General features: G+C 36.8%; 2 protein-coding genes, 1 long non-coding RNA gene and 1 pseudogene across 8 annotated transcripts; 1 reads left to right on the top strand and 3 right to left on the bottom strand.

The window, feature by feature from the left end:
* Positions 1 to 993: 993 nt before the first annotated feature.
* LOC108996306 (protein disulfide-isomerase-like) lies at positions 994 to 17,998 on the top strand. 6 transcript variants are annotated; one of them, XM_018972127.2, is made up of 11 exons: positions 994 to 1,364; positions 2,545 to 2,575; positions 2,701 to 2,988; positions 3,068 to 3,256; positions 3,356 to 3,481; positions 4,264 to 4,401; positions 4,494 to 4,613; positions 4,844 to 4,961; positions 6,075 to 6,187; positions 6,897 to 7,090; positions 17,813 to 17,998. In XM_018972127.2, the coding sequence occupies exons 1-10, from the start codon at positions 1,201 to 1,203 to the stop codon at positions 7,083 to 7,085; spliced, it is 1,476 nt and encodes a 491-aa protein (XP_018827672.1). In that variant the 5' UTR covers positions 994 to 1,200; the 3' UTR covers positions 7,086 to 7,090; positions 17,813 to 17,998. The 6 variants fall into 6 exon arrangements, with proteins under 6 accessions (XP_018827672.1, XP_018827673.1, XP_018827671.1 ...); XM_018972128.2 differs by lacking the exon at positions 17,813 to 17,998 and adding an exon at positions 7,752 to 7,958 and having other exon boundaries at positions 994 to 1,292; XM_018972126.2 differs by lacking the exon at positions 17,813 to 17,998 and adding an exon at positions 7,755 to 7,958.
* LOC108996308 (protein DOG1-like 3) lies at positions 8,206 to 9,504 on the bottom strand. The gene has a single exon (XM_018972133.2). The coding sequence runs from the start codon at positions 9,307 to 9,309 to the stop codon at positions 8,440 to 8,442; it is 870 nt and encodes a 289-aa protein (XP_018827678.1). The 5' UTR covers positions 9,310 to 9,504; the 3' UTR covers positions 8,206 to 8,439.
* Positions 10,307 to 13,467, bottom strand: LOC108996309. Its single transcript, XR_001996992.2, has 2 exons — positions 12,663 to 13,467; positions 10,307 to 10,621 (listed from the first exon to the last, which is right to left on the bottom strand). It is a non-coding gene; the product is annotated as an uncharacterized LOC108996309 (long non-coding RNA).
* On the bottom strand, positions 14,785 to 25,052 carry LOC108996130 (annotated as a pseudogene).
* Between the last annotated feature and the right edge of the window lie 1,038 nt (positions 25,053 to 26,090).

Genomic DNA, 26,090 nt, shown 5'->3' with positions numbered 1-26,090 from the left:
TTTCTCTCAACCAGCGCAGCCGTACGCGACCACCCAAGCCATTGCACCTCCACCACTTCACATTGAAGACAGTCTCTACTAGACCTAGCCACCACAATCCTCCATTTCCCTCTCCGTCGCACACTGTCATTCACACGCACATGACAACTCGCTCTCTTCCTCTCTTCAAACCAAAAAGAAACGAAGAAGAAAAAAAAAAGAGATGCGAAAATACATCTGAAATGAAGAAAGAAATCATACGGGGAAGAAGGGAAACGAAGAAGAAATATACCTATTTGTTGAGCCGAAGAAAAAAAACAAATATGCGATTGAGCCGTAGAAAGAAAAGAAACATGCGAGAAAGAGAAGAAGAAAAACAAGATGCAGAAGTGAAATTAGAAAATTTTTGCATACTAAACGGCGAGAAGAAAAGTCTCAAATAGCATGGCAGGAAATTTTTCTTCCTCCACTTGAGTATGAAACGTCTGCAGATTGTAGAAAAGATTTTGCACTCCATCCCTTCTATCAAGGATAGATATTTTGGATTGTCAGGCTAACTAGATGTTTAATATTCAACTAAGAAGTAAAAATGTGACTGAAATAAAAGAAAATATGATAGAAATGAACGACAGAAGAATAAGACGTTGGATTGAGTATTGTTTTAAACTGTTCATTTCTATTGATGTTATATACATTTTTAAGATACAGGAAGGTACAAGTCGAAGAATAAAGCTACTTTGCCTACCGGTTTTGACCGCTCCATTTGACCGCTGATAAATTTTTTTTTTTTTTATTTATTTAGTGATTAAGAAAGTGTTTTTAAGTGTATTGGTAAATATTTTTTATTTTTTAAAAATATTTAAATGTATTAAAAAAATGTGAAAAGAAAAAAAAAAAAAAAAAAAATTAACACTGGGCTTACCGCCCAGTGGTAAGAGTGGGGCGGCAGAGTAGCCCCACTCCAAGTCGAAATAAGAGAACCCAGAACGACAGTGCCTCGTAACATTGGCCATCGAAATCTCAACAACGTTGTTAATGGCTTTCAGCGCGTGTACGATGGGAAATCGCATCGCATCCCTGACAGCAACACCTGCCATGCTTATATCTGCTTATCAAGTTTGCCGATCTCATGCACACGGACTACTCGTCGATTTACTATGTACCACGAGAAAGAGCGTACACAGCACACAACAGTGACTATAATACCAGAGAGCTGCGAGCATGGATTCTAGGTTTTGGGCCTGCTTGTTCTTCATGCTGGTGCCCTTTCTGTGCAACGCTACATTGGTCTCTGCCGGAGAGCACGTGCTCACGTTGGGTCACTCAAACTTCACTGAAACTGTCTCCAAACATAATTTCATTGTCGTTGAGTTCTATGCTCCATGGTGTGCCCGTAAATCTGCTTACTGTTTTTCGCTTTCTTCTTTCCTAATCAAAGTTTTGAATACTGGGTTTAATTCCTCGTGTGGGAACTGAGAAATTAAAACTGGCTTTTCAAACCAGCCAAGTACTGGAGTTACCGACTCGGTCCTTTTATTACAGTAGTAAAAAGAGATTTTATAAAATAAATTTGCAAATGTCTTTGATAGATAAAATGAACGATAAAATAATTTTACAATCTCACTTACCATGCCAAATCAGGTTAATTTATAAGTTTATTTCTATCAAATCTATAGTGCTTAAAGTATTTTTCTTTTAGCAAACATAATCAACATGTTGGGAATTTTATCTCAAAATTCAACAGCAAAGAAGGAATGCATATTTGCTTAGTGAAATTTTAGGTTTTTAGGTACGTCTACATGATATTTTCAGTTGTTAAATTTTATAGGTTTTTATGCATGTTGCTATAATTTTGTTCCTTTACCGAGAAGAGGATGGCTTGGTTTTTGGGAAGCTCTGTTTTTAGCTAGAACATGACAGATTGCCTAAGTTGATTCATTATGTTGTAGTAAGGCTTAGAAATATTCAATCAAAGCGAAATCTGAGTTTTAAAGTAGAGTTTAGCCCCTCCGATGTTGATATTGGCAACCATAGTAATGCCGATTCACTTGTCCCACGGCTAGTGAGTAAGTAGTCCTCTATTTATATTAAAGTCCTGTTTCAAGCAGCCCACAGCCAGTGATATACTGAGGTACTTGTATAGGATTGGTGAATGGTTTTTTAGGCTGATTCACTCAACAAATACTCAATAGGGTTAAGCTCCTGGCCAATCTGGGCATTCTTAGCGATTAAAGTCGATGTGACCTTGTGTTTTGCCCTTCATGTAAAGCTTTCCAGTTCAAGTTACATTGATGAATTATCATTTATAATCCCACTGTTTTTCAAATAAATAATTATTCGACCAATTATGCTTGATGAGTTGCCCATTAAAAACTTCCTCGAACATGGTTAAAACCTTGCTTTAGTTTGAGTTTGTGTATTGGCTTACTACTTCGTTTACTAGGAGTTATCAACTTGTTTACACTATGCACTCTGTGCTTCCCCAAAAGTTTAAATTTTCATTTTCCTGTGTGTTTGGCTGGTTCAGTCTTCAGCCTAATACTGCTTTTCCTTTCCCTGTGACAGGTGTGGCCCTTGTATGAAGCTTTCCCCTGAGGTAATTTAATTTGTCTTCTCATTTGGTTGAATAGGGAGTTGTCTCGGGTCTTCCGTTCTGCATGTGTAGTGCATTCTTAATCGAATGACATATTTATTTCAAACTCAAATTTGTCAAATGTGTAGTATGAAAAAGCTGCGTCCATTTTGAGTAGCCATGACCCTCCAGTCATTCTGGCAAAAGTAGATGCAAGTCATGAAGCAAACGAGGAACTTGCAAGTGAATATGAGATCACGCATATCCCTACAGTCAAGATTTTAAGAAATGGAGGAAAGAATTTGCAAGAATACAAAGGGCCTCGTGAAGCTGATGGTATAGTAGCTTACTTAGAAAAGGAAGTTGCTCCTGCTTCAGCTGAAATAAAATCTTTGGAAGATGCTACTAGTGTCATTGATGAAAACAAGATCTCCATAGTAAGTACTTTTGGGCTTTATTTTCAACTTCTGTTTTCTTCCCACCTTTTTATACTAATTTATTTGTCCAATTCAACAGGTTGGAATCTTTACAGAATTCTCTGGGGAGGAATTCAATAACTTCACAGCCCTAGCAGAAAAATTGCGTTCTGACTTTGATTTTGGTCACACTTTGTATCCCAAACTCCTGCCAAGAGGGGAATCTTCAGTGAATGGACCAACAGTGAGATTACTAAAGCCATTTGATGAGCGTTCTGTTGATTTCCAGGTACTTTGGAAAGCTGCTACTGATCATATAGATCTTATTGCACTTGTTCTGTTATTTTTTCAAGTATGATGCCTGGTTTCTTTCTCTTTATGTTTTCAGGATTTTCATGTGGATGCTTTGGAGAAGTTTGTTGAAGAAGCCAGTGTGCCTACTGTGACTCTTTTCAACAAGGACCCAAGTAACCATCCATTTGTTATCAAGTTCTTCAACAGTCCTAATGCCAAGGTCAGAAAATTGTGAAATATCAGGATTAAACCATGATTGCACACAATCCAGAAAAATATATGATTAGACCGACAGACCAATCAGCCCATGGAGAGAGGAGTTTTGGACAATCAGATGGAAGACCACACAAAACTCCAAGAAAGCACGAATAAAATCTATTAGAGGAAAATAATAGGGAATAAAAGGAGGGGGAAGGGGGGCAGCGTGGAAATACATGCAGAAAACATTTTTTTTAATAGGAGAAAAAACAAATCAAAAGATCATCCCGAGCAGCAGATCTAAGAACATAGGAGATGATCTACCGGAGTAGGTTTTTCACAAAAGAACAAAAGTTTACCAAATCTGCCCGATCAGTGCACTACAAAGCAGACTTTTTAAGCTTTCCTCAATGACCAGTTGCGTATGAACAATAGAAAGCATGCTGAGAACATTTTTCTAAAAACATTTTACATCAAAACAAATCAGAAACCATTTTGGTTGAATACCATTTACTTGAACACAAATGATTTCATTATTTAATAAAGATCTGGTGGTTCCATTTCCCAAAGTGCCATGACCTTTCATTCATTTTATTCTTAATTTATTTGGTCAGAATGTCTAGTGTTAGAAACCCCCATGTTTTCTCTTTATTTGCTTTGGTCTAGAAGAATGCATTTATGTGGACGAATTCACTGTCACGGTTTTTTGTTTTATGTTATTACTGATTCTTCTTTTCTTTGCTTTTTTTTTTTTTTTTTTTGTCTCCACAATAGGCATGATAATACATTTTTTTGTCCCATTAGGCGATGCTGTTTTTGAATTTCAGTAGTGAACTTGTTGATGGTTTTAAGTCAAAATTCTATGATTTGGCTGTGCGCTACAAAGGTAATGGCATAAGCTTTCTAATTGGTGACATTGAGGCAAGCCAAGGGCCATTCCAGGTAAAATTACCTTCCACCCAACCCAATTTTATTTGTATTTATAGGGCATACTATTTTGACATGTTTAATTTGTATTTGGACTGGACGGGCAGTACTTTAGACTCAAAGATGAACAGGTACCTCTTATCTTCATATTAAACAATGATGGTCAGAAATACCTTAAATCAAACTTGGAGCCTGACCATATTGGACCTTGGTTGAAGGAATATAAGGTAGGGCTCCCACTTCTTTCGCTGTGGATATCAATTCAAATGGCTGCTGCATTCCTTTTAAATTGCAGATTTAATTTGTCCATTTTTTGTCATGAATCTAAGTATTTTTGTTCATTAATCTCATAAACCGTAGTTATTTTAGCTTTTTTCTTGTCTGTAATCGTAAATTGAATTGACTTTCTGAGGTTTCATTGTGTTCATCCTGAGGTTTCATTGTGTTCATGTTTCAGGATGGAAACTTACAACCATTTATGAACTCAGAGCCCATTCCCGAAACTAATAATGAACCTGTGAAGGTGATTGTTGCTGATAGCCTCCATGACCTGGTTATTAACTCTGGAAAGAACGGTCCGTCTTTAGTACCATTTCATTAGTTGCATCATTCATATTTTCTTCCTATAGTTGTTAGATTACAACTATAAGTTTCGGAAGTAATAATAAAAGTGGGAATGAGATCATTGTAACAGACAGCACAAATAGGGGTAATATATGCATAATCATTCCAGGTCCACACATGTTGTCGATAATTGTTATAAAATTCATAAAAATCTAAAATGGATGAAACATAAGAGACAGTCTGGAAGTTGCTGAATCAACTGCTCCTCCAGAATGGTTGGCAATACCACTTAAGGGTGGGGAGACTGTCCATCCCAGTGCCACTACCCACTTCTAATAAACGATTGGAAAATTAAGATCTCTACATATGAATCGGGCCCATAAGAGTTTCCAACTAATAATAGTGGTATCTGGTTCGTTTTCGCTTTGACAAGTTATATTTCTCAAAGGAGTGCAGGTCACTATTAGTCGTGATATCTGCTTTGTGCCCATGTAGCTAGAATTTCTTATGATTCTTATGCAATCTTGCTCTTACAAATGGGGCCCTTAATCAGAATGGCATGAATAACTATTTTGACCATGCAGTAAATCCACCATGAACGTTCTGCACCTATTTGTTTAGTTAAAGAAATGAGCCTTTCATGATTCTCTGCCATCATAACAAAGTTCTCTCTTGCTATAAATCTTATTGGATTTGCATGGCATTCAGTGCTTTAAACTTTGTAATTAGATGATTGAAAAATCAGAGGTATTCAACTGATCATCTCATTGCTCTTATCCAATATGAGGTAGTTTTTATAGTCAGATATTGATTGAGCTTGCAGTTGTTAGCAAAAACTCGTTTGACATTGAAAGTTAAGTTCCCCCAACATACCGTCTCGTTGTAAGAGCTTTAAAGTCATATAAAAAATCGACATGATGTTATGCAACCAGATAATGGATCCTCTACACTAGTTTGTCTAGCTAGGACAAAAAGGAATCCACATATAAGCAAACACATTGATAAACAAGTAAATGCTACACTCTTGTTATCTAGAAAAGTCGTCACCTTTCCCTCCTCTACGGTTCTTTTGCTGCTCATTCTAACTCTTTACCCTGCATAAAAATAATGGTTTTTGCTCACAGTTCTGCTAGAGTTTTATGCACCTTGGTGTGGAGACTGTGAGAAACTGGCTCCAATTTTGGATGAAGTTGCAGTCTCATTTGAAAATGATGCCAACATGATCATTGCAAAGCTGGTAAGAATCTTTTTCCACACAGTCAGGAACTTCAAAGACAGCTCATTGGCCTAATTGTACATAACTACTACTATAGGTTGTGCCACTAACTACTACTATATTTTTTCTGAGGCCTACACCTGTAGGCCTTAGGAAAAATTAGGCCAAGTAGATGAAAACCAAAGCAACTGTAATTATTGTTTGAAGGGTTTTAAGGCTGACAAGCTTGGTCTCAAGGAAAGAGCATTGGAGCAAAACCTTGAGACTGGCCTAATTTGGATAGTGAGTTGAGATGAGATGAGATGAAAGTTGAATAAAATATTGTTAGAATATTATTTTTGTTTTGGGATTTGAAAAAGTTGAATTGTTTATTGTATTTTGTTTGGAAGTTTTGGAAAGTTGTAATGATTAGATGAGATGAATTGAGATGGTTTCACTATCCAAATCAGGCAGTAGTTAATGTAGGACTGACATTTAGCTTCAGAGCAAGAATCAATAAAAACCAGATATTGAATCTACATGTTGTAGCTTGACTTATGTCTAGACCATTTGCCTTTCTTGCTAATCCAGCATGAACTTACAGTTTAAAATCAAAGCATAAGTAACACTAGAATGTTAAAGACTTCTGTTGCCTTCATTATCACTTTCAAATTGGTAAATCTGACTTAGCCTCGTATAGATCCTTAATTGGTTTTGGTAGTGATTTATTTTGAATCTTATTACTGTCTAGGATGCAACTGCAAATGACATCCCAACTCATATCTTTGAGGTACATGGTTACCCAACTTTGTACTTTAAATCTGCCAGTGGCAAATTTGTTAAGTATGATGGGAATGGATCAAAGGAGGACATCATTGATTTTATTCGGAATAATCGCGAGAACAGTATCCAACCAGAGACGGTGAAGGATGAACTGTGATTATGGTAAGTACCTTTTCATGTGCTACAAATTATCCGATCAGTTATTGGTCTCTTAAGATGAAGGTTGTTAATTCTGGGTGCAATTATTCTTTTCCTTTTGCACCTTGAAATATATTGGCTGCTGAATTTACTTCTGGACCGTAACTTATCAATAATTGATTTTCAACACGAATAGTTAAAATTAAAACAAGAGAAGAGGCATAAACCCATTAAAGTTGTATTGCTTTTATAGGGAACTATAATTGTACGTGCACCAAGGGTCTAGTTCAATAAACTGTTTATTGCTGCCTATGTGATAAGATTATTATGCGCTTGAAAGCAACTTCCCTTGGAGGATTCATTCTTATGTGATATGTTTTAGTAGTTTTCACAAGGAAAAGAGCAAAAAGGCTAAAACATGTTCAGGGAGATTTGATATCATGGTTGCGATGGGATGCTTAGAAAGTTGGTGCCTAAAGGCATTAACTAAAGAGTTAGTTTAAGTTTCATTGAAACGTTCTGGGTGAGAGATAAATGGGTCGTTGAATGGATTTGACATTGGATGTAAACGCTAGTGGCTTGGAAAAGTTGTAATCTGCTCTGTTTTCTAACCTGAGTCCAAGATATATTTTCTAATAGATGAGCATCGATAAATTGATTTGCCTTTTCTTGTCAATGTCTGCAGTAGTGCTTCCAAACAATCAAGATGCTTGGTATGGAGGATTTTACCCGAGAAAATTGAAAGCCTTTATAATCTTTTTAACTGTTGGATCAAAATAAGAGATGATTGACAGTCTCATGTGGTGCTTGTAGTTCAGTTTTGCAGATAGTTTCCTTTGCAGTGACATCTTGTACGTACTTTTTCTCCAAATACATATTTTAGAGTCGTTTAGCCCTTGTTGCAAATCATCTCTCAGCTCACACATGCACATATAAAAGGCACACCGTACATAGGCAGGATGCTTAAAATCGGTGTGTCCTAATCGGCCTCTCCTATTCCATTTTTAAGACTCGTCTGCCTACTAGCGGTTTTGCTGCCGAACCAATTAATATATACAGAAAGTTCTTTAAACTATTGCCACTCCTACGGATTGAGCAGCACTAATCCTGGACTGTGATTCGTTACTTTGCAAATATACTACCACAAATATATCATTTTATTCTCTCAGATTAGAACCGAAACTGCTGATAGTGGGAAAAGCATGCAGCAACTACCTAAAACCTTTCCCCAGTTCCATCACTAGGTGAAGAGGTGTTTTTCTTTTCTTTTTTTTCTTTTTTTGGTCATGGATAACAAAATCTTAAATTTGGTCGGGGAATCATGTGTTGGTCCCAAGAAAACGTTCACTCAACTGCTAGAAAATTCCAAGCGATCAGTTCCCCCCACCAGTAACATGTTGACTTGCATCCTCCTTCTTGCCCCACTCATGAAACCTCAGGTGTAACTCTGAGGCAGCAATCAAGAAATGGACAGCCTGGATTGGAGTGAGAATATCAAGAATGGCTTTGAGAGTTCTCAGACGTAGATCATCAGCCTTCAGCAAGATATTCTCCAAGCCCACCGCCTTCAACTCCAGAACGGACCCAACTCTCTCCTCAAGTCCACCCCCATCAGTAGTACTCCTTCCTTCCTCCTCCTCGTTCCCCATCAACTCCGTCACCAAGTGCGACAACTGCACCATCGACCGGTCCGCTACCGTTTCCTGATGCTTCACCATTTTCTCCGTGATCTTTCTCTCCTCCCTAATGGTCCTCTCCTGCAGCTCGTCAATCTGGACGAGTTGCCTCGGTGAGAGATCGCCCAAATCGCCTATACTCAACCCTTGAATGAAACTAAATATTTGGTCCTCGAGTTGCAGCCCGGACTTGGAGTAGAGCAACTGAAAAGCCATACTGGGTCGCCACCCTCCTATCCACATGAATGCGTTCTCGAGAGCGCTTGTCCATGGGGGTGTCAGCATGACTACCGCATCTTGCTTGGCGCACCTTGACTTGGCCTGATAGTATTTCTCGTAATTCAGAATGACTCTGTTAATGAGGGGGCGTAAGTGAGGCTTGTCTGGGACCCGAGTCTCCTCAGTTTGGGTTGATTCAGCTGCGATGGTGGTGTTAGTTTTTGCTCGTTTGTGCTGTTTGGAGGCAGATGTGAGGTCCTGGAGGTATTTATTTTGCTCCACAATCCAGTGCTCGAAAAATCTATGGAAGCTTTGGCGATCATGATCGCCATTTGGGAGTACGGACATGTTGGGTGTGGTTTTCACTTTAGGGGAGAGAACCGTATATGCAAGTACATTGGGGGTTATCTGCTTCTGGTTTTATAGAAGGAAGATTTGCCAAAAGAGGATTTGCATGGATGGATTGGGTTGGGAGGGTCGGTCCGACAAAAAAAAGCCAACTTGCAAGGCTGGATTTTTTGCGTTTGCTTAGTTTGGAAGTCTACCCAAAGTTTGAACACCCCAGTTTTTTTGGTAGAGTAAATGAAGCAAGTTTGCACATCCAAAACAAGAGTTTTTTGGTGGAAGTGATCCCAAAACGAGGGCGGAGTTCATCAGTATCAAAGTGGTATCCACTTTCCTAAACCGACATGATCAGTTTTTATGATTTTCTATTGCTTCTAAGGGACACGTCGCCTACACTTCACATGGCAGTAGAATTGGCTGGCTTTTATTAGAGTTTGCTTACGAGTTCCGATATCCAAACTGGAATGGCTTTCGTAATTCGTACCATCATCACTGGCCCACGTTCAATGTACAGAAAAAATCAAAACAAAGAAAGGCTAGCAGTACTCCACCATACAGCTCCCTATCACTCTGCTTTTTTCACATGGATCAGTGCATTGATATTTGAACAACTTCATATAAACCGATTTTAGTAATCCCACGTCAGAGGGAGACGACACTACTACTCTTTGAGGTTTCTGTGAATAGGCTCTAATATTTTGCCTCTCTATTCAACCAATGATAGATCCTCATATGCTCTGTCTCCATTGTTATCTTCAACATGTTACTGAGAGGATCTCCAAGATCAGCTCATTAATATCATTTCACACAAAAACACCTCAAATTCATTGCTATAAATTTAGCCATAAATTCTTCTAAGAGGAGATAAAATAAACATTTCTTCCACAGATAATATACATCTCCATTAACGATCACCACAATTTCAGCAAATGTACCTTGTCAACATGCAAAAGTGGAGTTGGTTTCAATGGAGTTCAACGGCCTAGGTGACAAGACTACATAAGTCAATAACAGCTCAATTTCAATTAACATAGGAAATTAGGTAAAGTTGATCACAATCTCAGTCCAGCATACACAAATCTCAATTCTGCAGCTCTGCTGCGTTCAGAGTGGACTAGACTCCCTGTGTGCATCAACTCGCAAAAATCGCACATAGGGTGATCATGTTAAGAAGTTCTTGAATGGATTACATCATGGTCTCTTATATATGGTGTACATTGCTCTAAAAATCAGTATCAAAACAGGAAACCACGACCTTTGAAACCATGGACCTCGCGAAAGGGATGTAGCTCGAGCTATACCTGCCATTCACAGACTAAGAAACGGGAAATTATATCAATAAATCTGCACCAGTGATGGATGGACAGAGAAGTTACAAAATGCTTATAACTGTTAGAATAGGAACCATAACAGAAAAGGAAAATTAGCATTTATCTAAGCATCAATTCAAAATTACTAAACATCTAGATTGTGGCATCTTATTTTTTGTTCCTGTTAACTAAAATCTTTTATCCATATAATCATGTTTTCAAAGCAGGTTTGTCCCATCTTTCAACATAAAGCAGAAATAAAAGCTTACAAATTGCTTCAAAGCACATCTTTCAATGTAATAGTGGCCAAAACGCAAGTGTCTACAACTCAGATATAAATAACATATAATAACAAAAAAAGTTGCATATAATTCAACTAATAAACCCTAAGAGCTGTATTTCATATAGAATTGCATAAGAATCAAACAGAACAACCCAATGGGGTGAAGATTCTGCATATAGCTTCTTATTATTTTAAATGCAAGCTCAACTCACAATAATTTATAATCAACAAAACAATATCATTAAAGTCATTTTGGGGACAAAACTGTCCCCAAAATTCTGCATCAAGCAAATAATTGTACCAAGAAACTTGTATGGAACAAAATAAATCCAAAAACAAATGATCAGAACATCGGAAATATTGATATTTAGCACATACAAGGTCATTTAAAAAAATCAGCAAAGAAACAGTACCAAAACGATTTGTGATATCTTTATTTGTTAAATAGGCTTGCAAACCACATATATTGGCAGTTCATCTCTTAATTAATAGAATGCATTAAATAATATTGTAAAATACATCATTACATCAAATATATATATATATATATAATTGTTTACAAAAACACCCTTTTCAAAAGTACAATTCACAAAACCTCTCTCTCCCAACACAGTGTAATACAAAAATCTACAATCCCAAAATCTGCATCCTAAAACAAAAACAAGTTCTCAATTTAATGGACCTAATCCGAATATTTTGCATGACAGTAAGGCTTTTCTAATGGGTTATGATGATGTCATTTTTTTACTGATAGTACTCACAGACCTGGACAACACCTTAGAGAAGGCAATCTTGAAGATATGTGATGCAACATTGAGGTAGGAGCCAAAATTTGGGTAGCAGCCTAAAGAACACTAAATTACAGTTCAACAAATGGTACTCACAACCATGGATGGCACCTTAGAATCTTGCTTCCATCATTATTTCAATCATACAGCCTCTAATCCGAGTAACTGTTTTCAGTCCCCTCCTATATTGGGAACCTATAGTGCTTCCCATCTTCAAGTTCAAGGACTCACAGATATCTCTTCTCCTCTTCTATTCTACATGTTCAAGGACTGATCGATATCACTCTCTCAACAACTATTGATTTAGAAAAAGTCCTAAATGAATGATTGAATATTGAAATTTGTTGTCCATAGAGTAACCCTCTGCATGATATAGTGCCAGCAAAGAGTCGAATTTATCCAAGTTAATTCCTAGAATATTTACTAATCCCAATCAAGCAACCAAATCAAAGAAAGGTTAATATGCACCAACAAAGTTGATGATCATAACAGAATGTGGTGGGACAACCAGAGAAATACATATGCCAAAGGGACAGATACAAAGAAAACAATAAAAAAAAAGAGAAACTTTTCATAACTGGGCCGAACTGTTTTCAATACTATTGTTGATTAAACAACATAATTTTATTAAAATCTGCAAAGACCCACCACCACTTGCAAAAAAAAAAAAAAACTATTAGGCAGAATGGTTGAAAAATGCTTGTCTTTACGGCCTATAGTTATTTGTTTAATACTTCTTTAGATCCACAAAGTTTTGAATTGGCAAAATCAATATCCCTACATCCAAAAAAAGTTATCAAGCATCTTCACTTTATCCAGCAAACAAAAGGAAAAATGTCATATTCGAAACTAAAATCAGTACTCCAAGGGAAATGTTTATGCACATACCACCAACCGAAACTAAAATCAGTACCATTTGATTCAGCATCTGAATTGAGGTTCACAATATGGAAGAAAAAATGGTTAATCAATTACCTACAAAGCTGGGCAGGGGCGGCAACAAAACAAAGCTCCACCGTAGATGTGTCGTTGTCCATTAAATCAGTTCGTGGGGAGGGGCGGTGCTAGGCAGACGGATGAGAGTCGCGAGGTGATGCTGAACAGATGGACGGCGTCGCGGGGTGGCTCTGGGCAGAGGGATGGAGATGCGGGTTGCTGGGCAAGAGAGAAGGGGGATCTTCGCGGGATGCAACCTGGTTTGCCTCATTCAATGAACTCTTGGGGAGTGGCGGCGCTGGGCAGACGGAGGATGGTCGTCGCGGGGTGGCACTGGGCAGGCGACACGGGTGCTGGAGACGAGGGAGCTGGAGACAAGGGATAAACCTAGGATTCGAAATGCACTGACTATTTGGGTTTGGGTAAAACGAGTCTTTCCATCAGGAGGGAAAACACACGTTTTTCGGTGGTGGTGGGCAGAGGAGACGGTGGCAGTGGGCAGAGGAGGTTCAACGCGGGGGCTAAATTCGAATTGGGAAGTAATACTGCCCGCGTCCTTTCCCGATGATCCGTTTCGTGACTTAAGAGCATCATTCTCCTTTCGCAGTGAGTCAACCTCTGTGGTAAGTTTTTTTATTACCTCATCTATTTTTGTAAGTCTTTCCTCCATGTTTGTGAAGTTTCTCCCTAATCTCTAGTTGCCTGAGACCATGTGGTCGTGGATTCGTATATCACAAAAGACATCAACTGTTGAGAACATGTTTCAACGCCACCACCGAACGGTCGCCTGCAACCAAAGAATAAAGTGGCTTGGAGGTTCAAGGGAACGCCTCCGATGCCTAAGTCAGTAATAGTATAAGAGTATATGTATAAAATAGCCAAAAAATCCCCCCTCTTTGTTATCTTTTGTAGGCTATTTATAGAAGTTATTTCCTTGGAACGATGGGGTTCAATTTGTCTTGTGAAATATTTTTCTTTTAGGAGTCTGAGCTAACTTCTTTACCTTATCTCTTGACTTTATCTCTTCTCTTAGTGATAGATTTTCAAAGGGTTTGACCCAGTCAATTTAGTCCCTAACAATTATAATATTATATTTAACTATAGTCTATATAAGTTTGACTATACACCTTTTATATGACTATAAAAAAGAATATATATTATAATTCATTGTGCAATAAAATGTATTTATCTTTTTTATATATATATATATATATATATATATATATCAAAAAGTAGGCTTATATTAATAACTTAATATTATTGTTGATGTCTAAGATTTTATTGTTTATGTTATATGAATAACTTAACTTATATTATATTAATAACTAATTACTATATATATATTATATGAATATTATTGTTTATGTTCTAAAATTAAAATTTATATGTTATATCAAATGTTATAACTTATATTAAGATTTATAAAATTAATTTTATATTATATTAAATGTTATATTAATTTTATGTTATTAGATTATTAGACATAAATAATAAGATTTTGAAATTTGATGTTATATTGATTAATAATTTAGCATATAATATATATAATATACAAAATTATAAAAAAATTATATATATAAACCGATCCGGTATAGTGTTATAAAAAGTAAAGCCGGATTCAAACTTGTTTTGAACCGATTTTGTAAAATTAGAACCGGTATTGAATCAAATTGGTTATACACCGGACCTGATTTGTCAGAGACTCGTACGTACATGCATACATAGACAGGTATACAGCATTAGTTTGAAGGAAGGAAATAGATATCCATTGGTTTGTCCTCATGTACTGTTGTCTGCATCGAGGATCATGATACAACAAACATATACACGATATACAATGCTGCACGTATATATGTCTTGGAAAAGACATTTTGTCTTCGTCTCGAATATTGAGTAGGTTTCTTTGAGTACTGGGTAATCTGACTGGAGTTGCAGTTTTGTGAAATTGCAGCGCCTGATTTCGATTTCCAAAAATGGATATGGTGGGTGGTTTTCAAAATTTAATACGCCAAGCAACCGCTTTTTTTATGCACCGATCCAGTTATTGATTATCCAGTTTACTTTAGTACGTGAATGGTGGGCGGTTTTCGAATTTAGTGAGGGCAGCTTTTTTTTATAGGAATGTATTGTAAAAATATTATGTATAAATTTTTTGTTTTTTTCAGAGGAGGCCAGGATTCATTCCACCACCCATCCCTACCTGAGATGTTAGATTATAAGCAGGCAAGCCCGAGGTTGCATCCTTTGCATGCCACCTACCATCTACCGAGGGACAGATCTCATTGTCCCTCCATGACCAGGCATGCTCCCAGAAACTGCATTTCCGGATGATATCGTCCAATGAAACAGCGAACTAGTAAGCACACATCATCAAGAGCACAAACATAAAAGACACACTAGCACTCATATACTGGTTGTGAAGGTTGGATACTAGTCGTCCCTTCAAAATCTGTACTTGTGTCCATTGGGCAAGTAGGATAGTTAACTCTCTCTAGTTTGGCATACCAGTGCACTGAAATTGATGTGACAGATCTTCAAAACAAGCACAATATAGGGAGATATCTACTAAGGCCGAGATTAAAGGTAGGTTTGGGTAGTGAGAAGTGTTGAGAATGTTTGTGAATAGTAATAAAAAAGTAATAATAAAATATTGAATAATAGTAAAAAGTAGATGAAAAGTAATGAATAGTAAAAAAATAGGTAAAAAATAATAAAAAAATAAAGAATAATAGTGAGAGTACTTGAGTTACTCTCACTTGCCAAACATAGCCTAAGAATAAACAAGAAAAAAACTGCTATTGTTTTTAGTGATAATGTGGAGGTAGCTACCAAGGTTGAGATTAAGAATTTATGGGCTAATTGTGAAACTCAGCAATATGAGAAGTATCTTGGACTTCCACCTGTCATTGGGAATAGCAAAAAAGTGCATTTGAGCCTATCAAACAGAGATTGTGGCAAAAATTACCATCTTGGAAAGAGAAATTGTTGTCACAAGGTGGGAAGGAAATTCCATTGAAGGCAGTATCACTTTCTTCTTCTTTCTAGTTTATATAATGACTTGGAGGGAATGATATCTCAGTTTTGGTGGGGTCAGAAGGGGAATGAGAGTAAGATTCACTGGTTGAGTTGGAATAAATTGTGTCAGAAAATCTAAAGGAGGAATGAGGTTTAAAGATTTAAAAAGCTTTAATTTAGCCTTATTGGCTAAGCAAGGGTGACGTTTATTTTAGGATTAGCAATCTTTGATGCACAGATTATTGAAGACAAAATATTTCCCTCAGACTAGTTTTCTGAATGTTGGTTTAGGTAGGTGTCCATCCTACATATGGGGGGTATTTGGGAGACAAGGAAGTGGCTAATGGCAGGCTGTAGGTGGAGAATTGGAGATGGAAGATGTGTAAATATATGGCATGCTAGGTGGATTCCAGGGCATAATTCTCTAGTAGATGAAGGGATTGTGGTGAGGGATGATACTAGGTTGCTTTCTGTGGATTCTCTGTTTCTAAATAATGACAAACAATGGGATATTCCTAAACTTCGGACTCTCTTCAATCCAAATGTGGTGTTTGATATTCTCAAAGTACAATTATGTTCTACTGTTGGTGGGGGTAAGTGGTTATAGTCTATGAAAGAAATGGTAATTTCAGTGTTAGAAGTTGATATCGGTTCATCTTTGATCAGATTGGTTTTCAATCTGCAGAGTCCTCGAATGTACAAACTTAGAATGTACTATGGAAGCACTTGTGGAAAATGAAGGCACCGAATAAGATAAAAATATTTGCATGGCGTGCATGTAAAAATGGTCTACCTACTGGGAAAAATTTAGTGCAGAAACATGTTCTGACAGAGGCTACATGAAGATTTTGTTTGTTTGATACAGAAGATGTTACTCATGCAGTAATGACCTGTAACTCTCTGTAGGGATTGATGCAAGTGTATTTTCCTGGTTTGGTGTTTGATAGAGGAAATCAATCTATGAGTTTGCACTGAAACTATGTGAAAAGAAAATGCATGATAAGTTACCAGTCTTTTTTGCTTTGGTTGGGAGTTTTTGGTTTCACAGAAATAAACATGTGCATGATAAATTGTTGTTACAACCAAAACAGGTAGCAAATAATGCATTATCTGTGTTGAGAAGCTATGGTTAAGTAAAAAAGAAGACAATGATTCTGTTAATGCATTACTATAACTCCATCATCCAATTGCATAGCTTTCCACAGTTAGCCTCCAGCAGTGTTTTAAAAAAAAAAAGATTTAAACACAACGCAAGGAGCTTTCCCCTAACTAGTCCCCTGGAATGTATGCTCCCTTCCCACACTGGACAATTGTTGAACCATGTCAAACCTGGGATGGTATCGAGTGGATTGTATCCCAAAGGTTGTAGTGAAACAAAAGAGAAACTAACCCGAACAACCCTCCCCATAGCAAGTAGGGGCATACAAAAAATTGTAAATTGTTCAGATATTAATTAAATGATTTAATTTTTGAATTCAAATCAGCTTATGCTTTTGAGACGATTGATGATTTAACATTGTATTAAGGCAATGATCTTGAATTCCTTTCACTCTACTCTTTACCCCATATCCTTTCTTTTCCTCAGCCTTTTACCCCATATCAGTTCCACGTATTGGGTCCATTTGTTAAAGGGAAGTTTAGCCAACATGTGAGAGTGTTGAGAATTAATTAAATTATGAAATTCACCCTTTTCAACAATATATGGCATCGCACAAAGACAAGAGGCTTCAATAGTAGAACTCATGGATCTCTCTAGTGGCTCTTCCCAATAGAATATCATTTTCCTTAGAGTTGCCAAAGACTGAGAAATTGACACATTTACATATTTTTTCAATTTTGTGTATAATTGTAGAGTGAATGGAGGATCTTATACGATTTTGTGGTCACTGTCCAAGAAGGGGAGATTTATTGTATAATACTATAGGTCCCTTACGAAACACTCTACAAGAATGTTCTCAAGGAAGAACACATGGAGGACTAAGACCCCCTTAAAAGCCTTTTTTTTTTTTTGTATGAATATCTTCATTAGGGAAAATTCTCAGATAATGTAAGAAAACGCTAACTTATTGTGTTGAATTGGTGTTATATGTGCAAGAAAAGTGGAGAGTATGTGTATTATCTATTACTGCATTGTGACGCAATCATAAGTTTGTGGAACAACATCTTTTTGCTAGAGCGGGGCTCCATTAGGTGATGCCACAAAGGGTTGTGGATTTTTTTGCTAGTTGGCAAGGCATCCAAGATAACTCTCAAATTGCAGCTATGTGAAAGAAGATACCGATCTGTATATGGTGGTGCATATGAATGGAGAGGAATGGTCGAAGTTTTGAGAATCGTGAACAAACAATATATGAGATTAAAACTTTATTTCTTCTTACTTTATTTCATTGGTTGATTGTAATAGACTTTAATGGCATAGACGTACATAATTTCCTTGTATCTTTAGACACTCATGCATTGGTATTGTTTTTGAATATGTCCCGTGTACTTTGTTTCACATATTTTAATAAAATTCTTATTTACTGATAAAAAAAAGTAGCTTTTAAACTTATGGTATAACTAGTAACATAACTAGTCCCATACATATGCCCACACACTCGCACGCGTGCGTGCACACGCAGAGAGAGAGAGAGAGAGAGAGAGAGAGAGAGAGAGAGAGAGAGAGAGAGAGAGAGAGAGAGAGAGAGAGAGAGAGAGAGCCATCGCTTCCAAGGATCATATCTGCTTATAAAGACATGCATATTGATTAAGAAATAGTTGAATTGAGTAGAATTATATGGACAAAAGTGATACAAAATCAGATCAACAGACAATACAGCAAGATTTATAGTATCGAGGGTTTTTCCTGTACAGAATGAACGCCTTAATCTGATTCATGCCACCCATACAATCACTTCACAGAAATGCACATTTACCATGTAAATAAACATTTCAGGAAAATAATCTTCCTTTTATTTTTTCCTGAATGATGAGAATTTATTTAACTAAAAGCAAGACTAAATACTCGATAGCTAAGCCAATAGATAAATAGACGAAATTTCAAAATGTTTATAGCTAAGCCAATTAGATAATAGATAAACAGATAGCTAGAAGGTGCCACATACTCGAGCATGCATCCTAGACAGGTGGTCATATGCAGGAGTTTTTGGAGAGAGATGAACGACATTATTAAGTCCAGTAGTTTCAGTACGGTAAAGAACAAACTTAAAATAAAAATAAAATTAATATGGGCAAAAAAAAAAAAAAAAAATTAATACACAATTATTGCTTTCGTGTAAGATTTAACTTGTGACCTCACCCTTCACCCTTACAATTTTTTTTTTTTAATGTTGGAAAACTTCTCCAAGACAGAACCCTTCGAACCCACACCTTCACCCTTACATATAGGGAGAGGAGATGCCATTTGATCCCAGAATCATTGGCATGCATATGCACATAAGTTCCTTGAAACCTTTATATATATAGGCGAGAAGCGGGGGAAAAACTTACTACTTGTGCCCTTGTGTATATGCTGCACATCTTGTTGCCAATGTGGAAGATTTGCAAGTGTTGACCACTTTTCTTGTGTGGGATGGCCTTATGAAACAACCATGAATTGTAATATAAGATTAGCAACATAGAAAAGGAGAAAAACCGTTCCAACATGAAAGTAAAGAGAACAAATACCTAAGACCTTGAATATCTTGTCAAGTTGATCAAGCTTCACGAGTGGGAATATACAGTGTATCCAGTACAGAATAGGAAATTACAACTTGGATATGAAAAGTCAGTTAAGGAAAGCTAAACTTTGAAAGGATAAGGCATCAACACATTATACCTGGAAAGGATTTGATGTGGCCTTGACTTCTGCACCTTGAAAAAGTGGCTTCAAAGTCACAAGCTCAGCCAATATGCATCCAATGGCCCACATATCTAGTTACAATATTAAGGATTTACTGCTTCCTTAATTTTCTATAATCATAAGCCAGCATCAATATGGCAAAAAGCTTATAATAGAATTCTTTCTAAGCAGTTTTCATCGTTCACTTCATTTATGGTGTATTAATTCTATACTTCCTTCCAAGTCAATCTTGATGACCCGTGTAGTACAATCCCTTGCCCTTTAAGTCAAAGAATGATGTAACATATCCTAACAAACTCTAACGGGTTGGCCGAAGTGGTGATGACTTTGGTATTGGAGTATCACTCCCTTCAAAATTTAAAGTTCAACACTTTTTAATAAAAAGTTAACGATTTAACCAGTTTCGTGTAGGAAAACTTTTGAAGATGCAGTGTACGGAATCAGAGTTTACTTTGCACAGGTAAATCCGAAGGACTCTGCTTGGAGAGGTTCCCGATAAATTAAAAAAGAAAAAAACATATCCTACCATTCCATGCAATCAACAATAGTATAAATGATCATTTCTGGTGTAAGTATGCATAAGCGCATCAACTCAAACATCATCAAGTATCATTCTAACCAAACTCAATGAGGCACATACAACATAAAAAAGCACTGAGTTATCGTGGAAAAAGTTGAGCATATGTAAATATCTCTTTGCAGCTTTGCTCAAGCATACCATATGGGCTTGCAAAAAGTAGAAGGTGAAATATACTGTCAAGGATACGACAGCACTTGTATAGTGCTTCGCCCCAAGGAGCAACTCATGTGCACGATACCAAATAGTTACCACGACCTGTCAGAAATGATTAATAAATAAGCTTGCAGGCAGGGGCGGCCCTACGTTAGTTGGTGGTTGGGGTAGCCCCCAAAAATTTTCAAAAATATATTTTAATATATAATTTTTTTAAAGATATTTTAATATAAAAATAATTTATTTTCTCAAAACATTTTTAAAAATTTCATTTATTATCTAATTATCTAGATTTTTTTTAATTTTTTAATAATTTTTTCATACTTATACCTACTTTTTGTCATTAATAAAATCTCACATTCTTATTTTTTTTTTACATCTCATGAGAGACAATAAAATATATTAGTCTCTTTTTATAAACTATTTGGTAAATTTACAACCTTATTTTTTCTATTTATTTATATATTTCCTTTTAATTCTTCTACTAACTAGGTTGTTTGGATTAATTTTGTTAGTAAGTACATATATACTACTATCGAGTTAATAATTAGGAGAGAATGCAACAAATCTCACATACCTATTTCTATATATATTATAAAGATTTTACAATATTCAATCTTAGATTTAACAAAAAAGTTTATCTTTGTTTACTTAATTTTTATGATTTGCTTCAAAAAATCTTACATGACTATTTATATCTTAATTTTTATCTTTCACTTAAGTTTGATGGAGCTCAAGTGAGAGGTTTAGATGAGTGGCTTTAATAATTTAGTTTGTCCCTAGATAACAATCTTATATGGTTAATATTAAATGTCGGTGACACACCTTGCTATCTTAAATGTCGGTTACTGTTCACCTATACATACGACACACTTTGCTAATCACCCCCATGCACCAAATCCTAGTTCCGCCCCTGCTTGCAGGAAACTAAAGGATAATAAGAACATAAAAAATAACTTTTTAAACAACTAACCTAATGGGGACTGGGAAAGCATAGCACTGTTCTTCTGGGCTGGGTTTTTTCCCGGTCTAGTCCGGAACCCGGAAAACTGGATTCCTGTTTCGGGTTCCGAGTTCCGGCTCGGATCAAAATGGATCCGAAACCCAGATTGCAAAACCCGGACCAACACAGTCTGGGTACGGGTTAGGGACCCCAAATACCGGGTCGAGTCTTTTTTAAAAAAAAACCCCCGTTGATTGGTAAACCCCCCCGACTCACTTCTCTCTCTCTCTAGTCTCTCGCTCTCTCTCTCATTGCGCTGCGGTAGAAGCAAAAACCCTAGGTCCCTAGCCACCGCCGCATCTCCTTCGCCGTCGACCTTTGCCTCTAGGTCGTTGTTCTGGTAAACCCCCCCCCCCACTCATCTCTCTCTCTCTCCCCCCCCCCCCTTGTAACTATGTTTTTGTGCGTGAGTACAAAGTCATTGGGTGTGTGAACTATTTATCGTTGAGATGGGTCGTGTGGTGGTGGATGGATGCTTTGACCATCTGTTTGCTGGTGGCCGTGTGGTTTTTGGAATGTTTGAATTTTTTTTTTTTTTAATCTGTATCGGGTATCGACTTGTTTCTGGATTCGTTAATTCTCTATTTTAATGAATCTGTTTAGTTGTTGGGAAAGTTGAAGGAAAAAAGTCCAAATTTGTTTACTTCGTTCTTTTCACTCTCTGTATGTACTCATCCATGCCATGTTTGAGTCCAAGAGAAATTTTCATAAACACCACAGTTTGAGTCCAATGTATCTAGAATTCTTGATGGTCAAGTCAATGGCTTTTTGAGCTTAAAAATCCTTCTTTCATCTTTGTGTTGATATTTTCTAAGCCTTCTTATTTTTATGCCACCAATAAAAGGACAAATAATTTATTTGCATGAATAACTAGGAGATGAGCAAATAAAAGAATTTAATAAAGTAAAGGCTTTTATTAAAATAATAAAAAAAAAGAATCCAAGTACAACTCGAAACTCGGATCCACCCGAGTTCCAGCCCGGGTCTGACCCGGACCAATGTAGTCCTGGTTCCGGCCTGGGTATACCAGGATTCCCGGGTCGGAACTCGGATGAACACTCCTAGGAAAACACCTTAGTTCCAAACACTCAAATTTTAAATTAGAAGAATATTTGCAAAGTGAAGAATCTTTTTTATTTTACGTATGTGTGTGCACACACTGAAGAAACAATCACATTTTGCAGATCATAATTTCTGCAAATGCAGTTGGACCCAAGAAGCTGAAAGCTTCAATAAGCACCACTTGCTTCCAGCATTTTCAGCTTGAAAAGAAAACACTAGCAAAATATAAATTACAAACAGTCAAATGCATGTGACAATCATCACATGATCCTTGCTCCAAGAGGGCTGACAGCACTAATACATGAGAAAGTGCAGTGGAAGAATATGGGGTCAGTCTGGCGAGATACATCCATTGTCATATAAATTTACAGCTAAATTTTCAAAATTCATAATTGGAATGCCTGGTTTCTTCCAACAAGTTCCATCTAGCTCAGAATGCCTCAACAGACGCACACCACAAAGATTTTTCTATCAGATAGATGAAAGATGTAGATTCCTCCTATGAAGCATTGTTAGCCCAATCTCACTATTACTACCTCTAAAGAGTCTTCTTAAATGTGTTAGGCTCTAGGGTATATGGCTTGTTTGTCCAGGCTAACTATTACTGCTCCCCCTAGTGACCATTAATGGTCAAAGCCATATATATATGGCTTATTCTGACAAGATGTACAAAGGGTAGACCAGGTTTGTTGATCCTTTCTTTGCACTATTGAGTGCTGCCTAAATTCTTGATCAGATTTAGTGTGGAGATGCCCAAAACTATCTCGACCGTCTGCATCAGAGATCAACTCATGAATCCACAAGTATAAGGTCTGATCAAGAAGAGAAAGGCTCCTCAGAATTTCTTTGGGTGAAACTAATAAAAATGGAAGAGAGAAATTTCAGTAGGCATCAGAGCTTCCCTTCCAATGACCCTCTTTATTCTTGTAGACTGAGGAAAACATACGTAACATTTTGCTTATCTACATTAAGACTTTTTACTTTCATGAACTGTATCTTGCACAGTGCATGTAAGAGGTCTGCCTATTTATTCATTTTGATGACATTTCATTTCATTATAATAGATATGAGAACATTACATGAAAATACAAACAATGTAGTGCTAAAGGACACAAAAGAAGCTTCCTACCCAATTGTCAGATAATGGCTTCAAAGGAGTTTGCAAGTCCAAAATCAGCAATTAATACAACACCTTGCTCGTCTCCCTCACCCATAACCTGTTCACAAAGGATTCATGTAAATTTGGCAGCATGTATGAAGGCTAATATATGCACATACAAGCTCAGTTCACAAAGAAATGACAAAAGTTTAGGATGTAAAGTTATTCATCACATAACAGAGAAAAGTGGTCAAAACATCACCAAGAGATTCGATGGCTTCAAATCTCCATGTATGATCCAATCACTGCAGAAAGTTCCACAATATAAATCCTTCCACGATGATGAAATCGCAATGCAACTAAACAAAAAAATCAGTGTCGCACAAATAGACCTTACCTGTGGAGATAGTTCAGTCCATTGAGCAGCTCCCAGAGTAATGATTTAACTGTGTAGGGGCTAATGACATGGTTAACCTTGTCCCTATGATGTCTAATAATTTCCTGTCATGCACTGTACATAAATGGTGTTATTATATAGATAAAAATGTCAACTAAATGAAGCTGATAATTTTTATTCTGCATAAAGAACCTCAGATATATATATATATATATATATATATTTTTTTTTTAAAGGAATATTGCTGCTTCACCAGACTAGCATAAGATTTTAGAGTTTGTTTGGAAAAAGTTTTCATATCAAAATTCTCATCTCATCTCCTTCTCAAACATCATTTTAATACAAATACTTTCAAACTAATTATTATAACATTTGCAAACTAATCATTACAACTTTTTCAAACTTTCCAATAAAAAAAAAAAATCGACTTTTTCAAATCTCTAAATAAAAATAATATTAAAAAATTATATTCTAATAATATTTTAATTTTATAATATTTTTTATTCAATTTTTATCTCTCTTTTCCCAAAATCCCATAAAACTCAAAATATCTCACTACTAGTCACACAAACTATCTTACTACTATTCACAAAAATCTTATCTCACAAGACCATGTAATGGACAGTAAGGAAAACTGAATCGTATCATTTTAAGTTTTCAAATGTCCGAGATTAAAATGCATCATCTTGGAAATGTAAGATGTTCATCACAATAATGAGAATCAAGTGATATAAACTAATTCTTTTACAAAAACTAAATTCCTGGCATGGCGAGGGCAGAGATAAACATCATGTCACAAAAAGTTGAAAACATTACATGAGCTTGTCTAAATACCTAAAGAGTAATGATACACACACAATATTTTTTATAATAATTTTCACAACACATGATGTAAAATAAGGGTACTTTTGTAAAAGTATTGTGTGTTAATAATTTTTCATATCCAAATCAAGCATAAGAAATGCTATAAATTTACAAACCAACGACACAACTATTTACGCAACTACAATTAAAAGAAACTCGTACTCACATAAAGGTCATATTCGGCTTAGTCGAAAGCTAGATACAGTGACATGTCTGCGTGATTGATGTGAACATTCATGAGCTTCACAACGTTCTCGTGTGAGATCTCCAGTAATAACTATGTGAATGGAGTAAATCCCTTGGGTCGGGCTAAAAACAAGGCCAAGGTTAGAGCCCAGATGCAAGGTCTGAGCTGGGTCAAACAAATTAGGAAGTCTTGGGTCTAAACCTGGGTATGAGGCCTGGGTCGGACCATGCTTGCGTCAGGAACCAAGTCGGAGGATACATGAGAGGCTTAAGGAAGAAGGAACATCGGATTCAATGCGAGTCGGGAAATGTAAGGCGGTTCACACCAAGCATTAATGAGATAGGAGGAACCCAAGGCAGAAAACACGCCGCATTCAATGCGGCCCAGAACAACATTCAATGTGACCCAAGGCCCAAGCAACACACAACGACCCTGAGCACTTCATAGCTTGGTGAACTGATGGCACAAAGATAGCTTGGCGAGTAGACAACATGAACATATTATCTCTTGCTATACAACACTCAACTACGGTGGAGATCAGGTCGGCAAGTATAAATAAACACTACCTGCAGCAAACAAGTAGGTTATATCTTACACTCTCATCTTCACTATTACTCATCTTCATCTTCTACACCATAGCTAACTTAAGCATTGGAGAAACAATGGACCCCGAGGTCCCCCCTTGTTAGTGTGTAGGTGACCGCTCGAGCACTGTCAGCATAGAGTTGCCCAGGCCCGCGAAATACGACGTTAACAAACTGAGCCACCCCAAAAATAAGTACATATGTACCTAAATGAAATCAAAAGATTTCGTGCTACTCCATTTGGATCGTAAGAGAAAATTATGAAAAGTATACAGAATATTAAAGATTTCGTGCCACCTCCCAAGCGTACATATATTTTGCTCCCCAATTTGCAAACAAGAAAGGAAGGAAAGTTTCAAACCAAGAAACTTCGTGGGATTAATTTCCAAATATGAAACCGTTAGCTTTAGCTTGCAAAATCATCTAGCATTCAATATAATTGTCATTTCCTAAATGCAGATTAGCAAGAATAAGCGACAACAAGACCGAACTATGGCGCTCGAGGTGTGGGACAGACTAGAAGAATTTGTGTTCACACTCCCATTCTTGGCATTGGGTTGATGGGAGTGTTGTGATCTTATCTGGCAGATGCTGGAAGAAGCAACTAGTAATTGCGAAAGATGCTCGTCGTGTTGACATTCTATGTTATAGGATATACTTGACGTTCGAGGGGTGAAAATTG

This window comes from Juglans regia, chromosome 1 (assembly GCF_001411555.2).
Source record: "Juglans regia cultivar Chandler chromosome 1, Walnut 2.0, whole genome shotgun sequence".
Classification (NCBI taxonomy): Eukaryota; Viridiplantae; Streptophyta; class Magnoliopsida; order Fagales; family Juglandaceae; genus Juglans; species Juglans regia.
The sequence above is the reverse complement of the archived record's forward strand: the minus strand, read 5'-3'. Positions and strand labels throughout refer to the sequence as shown.

Coding starts and splice junctions, on each gene's coding strand:
- LOC108996306 (XM_018972127.2), top strand. CDS start 1,201: ATGGATTCTAGGTTTTGGGCCTGCTTGTTCTTCATGCTGGTGCCCTTT. Junction 3,482..4,263: donor TCAACAGTCCTAATGCCAAG/GTCAGAAAATTG, acceptor TTGTCCCATTAG/GCGATGCTGTTTTTGAATTT. Junction 4,402..4,493: donor CAAGCCAAGGGCCATTCCAG/GTAAAATTACCT, acceptor CTGGACGGGCAG/TACTTTAGACTCAAAGATGA.
- LOC108996308 (XM_018972133.2), bottom strand. CDS start 9,309: ATGTCCGTACTCCCAAATGGCGATCATGATCGCCAAAGCTTCCATAGA.